The following is a 5,698-nucleotide window of genomic DNA, read 5'->3' on the forward strand; positions in this document are numbered from 1 at the left end:
CAGAGTGTCAACTTCACAGAACAGCACAGAGACTAACACGCATAACAAGTGATGGCTTTTGAAGTAAAAGAACGAAAATGCACACACCCACAGGCCCTCCGTTTTGCACTCGAGATGCTGACAAATTTCACATCGTAAGAATCACACCAAGCCCAAACTTGATACTTTGTGATCAATAAAGACCTTTATTGCTGGTCCTCATTAACAGACGTTATTTCACAGGATGTTATTTGTGACGAGTTTCCATGGCGATGGAAGGAGAAAAACTACTTGGCGGATGCCTGGGCCTTCTTGATCTTGGCCATCTCCCTGCTCACAATGGCATTCCTCTGTTGAATGAAAATATTATGACAGAAAGGAGAAAACCATCAGTTTAGGAACACACAAGACCTTCAATGCCAACTAACATGGGTACAAATAACATCTTACATGCATACAGTACTATTCATCAGCAACTTAGTCTACAAGCTTTCACAAGCAATGAGTGGACACTTAACTACTGACGGCAAGTCAGAATAACAACTCAGAAAGAATTTGAAGATATCATGTTCATCTAAGGTTGCCTTACAGGGCATAGAAACTGTTGACAGAATGCAAAAAGAGGACTTAGCTAAATTGAAGCATAGACAGTGTATATTCTTTTTTTTTCTTTTTTCTTTTGCTCATCTTGAAAGCTATGTCAAATTAGCACACTACAGTCTGAAACCAACACAACTCTTTCACTATATCTTGTTCACACAAACTGAGTCTTCCTATCAACACAATCTTCAGTGTAAATCATCGAGGTTGTCCTTGCAAAAGTCAGAAAATTTCTCTTCCTTTTTTTTTTTTCCATCAAGAGTACCCTAGGTAAAATTTCAGAAGAAACTAAAAGATATTGATAATCACAGCACTTTTATCTAAGGAGGTATAGCTGCTCATGGGAAACTGGTGAACTCATCTGGCCTCCCCCCCCCCCCCCAAAAAAAAAAAAAAGCATATAATCACACTGCAGGCTCAGATTGGGTGTCTGGTAGTGTTCACTTGCTATGCTATCCCACTGGCTGACCATAACCGCATACCTGAAGAAAATAAATTGTCTTGTTCATAAATCCTTGCAAGTAATGAAAGGCAAACAGAGATAACAGGTGACACAGGAATACATTTTACCTTTTGCTTGCAGCGCATGAGCTTGTAGCGGTCGAAGTCGGTCATCTGTACTCTCTGAAAGATCAAAATATGCACAGACAGAAATGTTTGATTTTTGTTATTTGTGGCTGAAACAGAAAGTACTGTATGAGCTGAAATTTTCGCGTACAGATATTTTCGCGAATTGCTGCTTGGAGGACATTTTCGCGTGTTGTTAATTTCGCGGTTGCGGGGGTCTGACTGAACTTGCTTATTTGCGCGTTGTTATCTTAGTGTGTTGTTATTTTCGCGGTTCAAAGGCGATTCGCGAAATTCGCGAAAATAAAACCACCGCGAAAATTTCAGCTCATACAGTATCAGGAAGACACAGTCAATGGGACGAGTATCTGGATCCACGAGGACTAGCTTTGTTTACTTATTTGTTAGGTTTTGTTTTGTCTTTGTCTCGCTAGGATTCAGTCAGAATATAATAGCAATTATGCTCCTTAAACAATCAAGAACCCTTCATGGAATAATCCGATTTTAAAAGAACTTAATTTATATTCACTGGATTCAATGTTTGGTTACTAGGATTTGAATAATACCAATCATTTAGTTTTACAGCACAGAATCTTAGTTTCTTTACTCATGACATCATTACAAATAATTGTTTTCAAATGAAACCCAAACCCTATGAGAAATGTGGATTGAGTGAAAGCAGCAACATTAGTGGAACACATCAGTGAAAGTTCACGAGGAAAATTGGACAATCGATGCAAAAGTTACGAATTTTTACAGTTTTGGTGTTGGAACCGCTGGATGAGGAGACTACTACAGGTTATAGCATCATGTGTGGACAACAATATAAAGAAAATATAAAGGGAATTCAACAAAAAAATTCACTTTTCATGAAAAATACACATTCCATCAACTTGATACTGACATATAAGGGTAGCAATTATTCCCCCTGCTTACTGAAAGTAGTTAGTCAAGTGCTCTTTCATAATGCTAGAAAAAATATTTTTTTTTTTTGTGGAATTTTCTTTATATTTCTTTATATTGTTGTCCACACAAATGCCATAACCTCTAGTAGTCTCCTCATCTAGCGGTTCCAACACCAAAATTTTAAAAATTCATAACTTTTGCATCGATTGTCCGATTTTCCTGAAACTTTCAGTGAGGTGTTCTTCTGATGTTGCTGCTTTCACTCATACTGCTCTTTGGGTTTGGGTTCCCTTTGATTTATTTGCAAAGGACTGAACACAGAAGCAGCAAAGTTTTGAAAATAATTAGTTAAATGGAATCCCTGTGGCCTCACCCTCTTCTTGGCAGCCAGCTTTTTGGCCCAGCGTGTTTCCTCCCACTTCTTGGTGATTTCAGCCTTCTCCCAGGCCTTCCTCACTGTGCTGTTGCGGGCTGAATGGGGGATGCTGATGACGAAGTCAGTCAGGTGCAGCTGCTTGAAGCGGATTCCCTGGCGCTGGACACCGGAGCATGGTCCATCCACGAGTGCCTGATGAGCAGTGACAAAAGTGAACAGGCACATGAGAGTTGGCTACTCTTGAAGGTAACACTGTGTGGTGAAGTCAACGAGTTTACCATGGTACGCAGTTTTCACCATCAATATGCTCCTTTTTTGTTTGCCTGAACTCTATGTGTGTGTGTATTTGTTGTGTGTTTATACAAATCAAATGACTGGAATGGATGTCAATGCAATGGCAGCAAGTTGCATGTCCACATTGGTTGGTAATGCATGAAGGTACTGACATGCCGACAGGACATAGCAGATGTATTGATATCAAGAGATAGTGCGGGCAATTTCATATACATTTCTTTAACCCATTAACTGAAACGCCCGAAACTGCCCGTCCGTTTTTTTTTTCCTTTTTTTTTTTTTTTTTTAAGTTTTATGCTTAACCATTTTTTGTTTCATGTAGAATCTATGTATGTAATTTGAAAGAGGTCAAAGGTCAACAAAAGTATGGCAGAATTAATTCTGTGACACATCATTATTTTGGTGGAGGCGTAATAGGCTTTCAAATAAACATAAAACGAATAGACAAAAATAAACATTCATTGAGCTATTCTATTCAATTTCTACATCATTTAGAAAGTTGTTGAAATGAGAGCAATATTGCTGTATCTTCCAGGGGACCATATGCCATTATGTACAGAATCTTCAGTTGCTAAAGGGCAATATAAATCAGCCTTTGTGGTACTTCTCATACTTTTATGAAACTGTTTTGTTTTTGTTTTTGCTTTTAATGTTAGGACTTGGATGGACATGTCTGTCATACTGTTAAACATCACATACTCACAACCACTGCCACAAGAGGATAATTCTTTGAGTATTGCATTTGAACTGTCACATGCTCTGATGTTATAATACCTTTCACGTCAATCAATTTAGGTAATATGAACATTAATTTTTCTGTGAGACATAACTTTTAAACACACAAGTACTGAAATGTAACTTGTCTTAATTATAAAACAGATACAGACAATCAGACATACCCTTCTCTGGTCAATGACATCAACAATGACACACAATTTGCCCTTGTTGCTCCCACTGGCAACATAGGCAACACGCCCCACTTCGACGAATCTCCTGAAAACCTGTAGAGGGACATAACAAAAGCTTCACTGAAATGTTGGCATTCTCTTTCAAATTATAAATCATTGGACAGAATTTACAATACCCAGCTCTAACATGTCATGCATGTGTTTGCATATAACATGGCATCCTGTGCAACTGTGGGGACCCACATGACTGACAAGATCATTAAAGGGTTAATTATCAATCAGTTCTGCTTGTTATTTGATAAAGTGGTGTCTTCATATTCATGGTAATTGACATCAGGTTATTTCAACGATCTACAGATCTAGAGCAAAACCACCAGTTTTCGGCCACCCTCCCGAATCCAGATACTTGCCACTAACGTTAATCACAAGCCAGCAAATTCTATTGTAACAACACACGCATATCACATCATTTCACATACTGGCACTGTTGTTCACAACACCAAAGTCCCTTAATCACCTCCAAAAATCCATCCAAAATCTGAAATTTTGCAATCAAAAATGCAGAAACGCTCAACTTTTCCAAAGCGTGCGTGAATAAGTCCAGTGTTAAGAATCAGGGCCGCTGAAAAAGCGCTAAAAAACAAGAAATATGCCATTCTGTTGCGAGATTTTTCGCTCATTGCAAGCTCAGAGTATGATGGTATCTGCAAAAGCACAAAAGAAAAACAAAATCTCCATGCATGCTAATGCAGTGACCAAATGTGCAGGGGTTGAATGCAAGTACTTTACAAGTGCCGACTCGCCAGAATATGGACACCAATGGGCTCCACAATGTCACCGATGCAAACTTGCGCCAAAAAGGTATCGCGCAGCGCATTTTTCAGCAGCCTTGTACGCGCATTGCACACGCCCAGATTCTGGAGGAGTATCAAGGTGATACATTTTGGAATTTTGTGAAATTCTAATCATCTATGATATAATTTATTTAACAAAACGTTAAGATGAAAGTAGTTTACTAGTTTAACAGTTAACTGTCAAAAAATGATAAAAAAAAAAAACTCCTCAAGACAGATTTTTCTGAGTGCAGTTCTGAAACTGTGAAGCACTCCGATGGAGAATTTGTAACCTCTATAAATTACATTTTACTCAGTAGCCAGGATATACATGGACGTCTACCTAGATACATTACACAGGAGCGGGCTCACGGCCCGGCTACACCACTGACTTCACTGCTCACAACGCGTGTGACTGACATGAAATGCCATGCCACGGCACGCACGTTGCGTATGTATGTACACCTGCCCTACGCACATCGCACACATGAAGGGAGAAGACTGATGGGGAAGGACTGCATGGTATTTATTGGTAGATATACAGACTTAAAACCCAACAACCCCTCAATAAAGAGGGGTTAAGACAGTCTTGAAGTATTTTAGCACACAAAAATATTGCCGATTACTTCGGATCATATTTATTTCAGTCAATTACGAGAAATGTTTGAGGCAAATTCTACGAAGTCGTACCCGCTCCATGGTGTGGTACTTGGGTGAAAAGACTGAGGGAGAGTGGACAACAGAGGGCGACAAAAGTGCTTCACTGATAGTTGCTTTTCCATACTAATCTCTAGAATTGGAAATAAAAATCGAAATGTTCATGGGTCAAATTATATCTATGCATGCACCAGTCCTCAGCCGATTGAGGTTCTGCACTTAGAACTCTACACTTTTCCTTTCAGTGACGTAACTCAGCCATTGCATAAAAACACTGCGATCTACAGCAGATCCATGTCTATTATCAAAACAACAAGAAGACTACTACATTTTATGGCATGCCGTGCTTCGAAAGGCAGGAATTGTTTTTGATTTAGGGTTGATTATTTCATAATCAGTTTTTCAGTGGAAGAAAACACGTATCTGTGAAATTGCAAATTCCTGTTTTTTGTTCATGTAATAAAATTTAATAGATGACTGCTTGAAAGACCATTACATTCTTGTGTGTTAAAGGGAAATGCATTTTACTCCTGTAAGCAAATCTTTTAATTCGGCATTCCATAATCAAGACTACCACA

General features: G+C 38.8%; 1 protein-coding gene across 1 annotated transcript; it reads right to left on the reverse strand.

Moving 5' to 3' along the window:
* Window positions 1-162: 162 nt before the first annotated feature.
* Window positions 163-5,180, reverse strand: LOC140232494 (large ribosomal subunit protein eL14-like). Its single transcript, XM_072312588.1, has 5 exons — window positions 5,154-5,180; window positions 3,622-3,723; window positions 2,426-2,620; window positions 1,150-1,203; window positions 163-329 (listed from the first exon to the last, which is right to left on the reverse strand). The coding sequence occupies exons 1-5, from the start codon at window positions 5,160-5,162 to the stop codon at window positions 267-269; spliced, it is 423 nt and encodes a 140-aa protein (XP_072168689.1). The 5' UTR covers window positions 5,163-5,180; the 3' UTR covers window positions 163-266.
* Window positions 5,181-5,698: the final 518 nt, after the last annotated feature.

The sequence above is a fragment of the Diadema setosum genome, chromosome 9 (assembly GCF_964275005.1).
Source record: "Diadema setosum chromosome 9, eeDiaSeto1, whole genome shotgun sequence".
Lineage (NCBI taxonomy): Eukaryota > Metazoa > Echinodermata > Echinoidea > Diadematoida > Diadematidae > Diadema > Diadema setosum.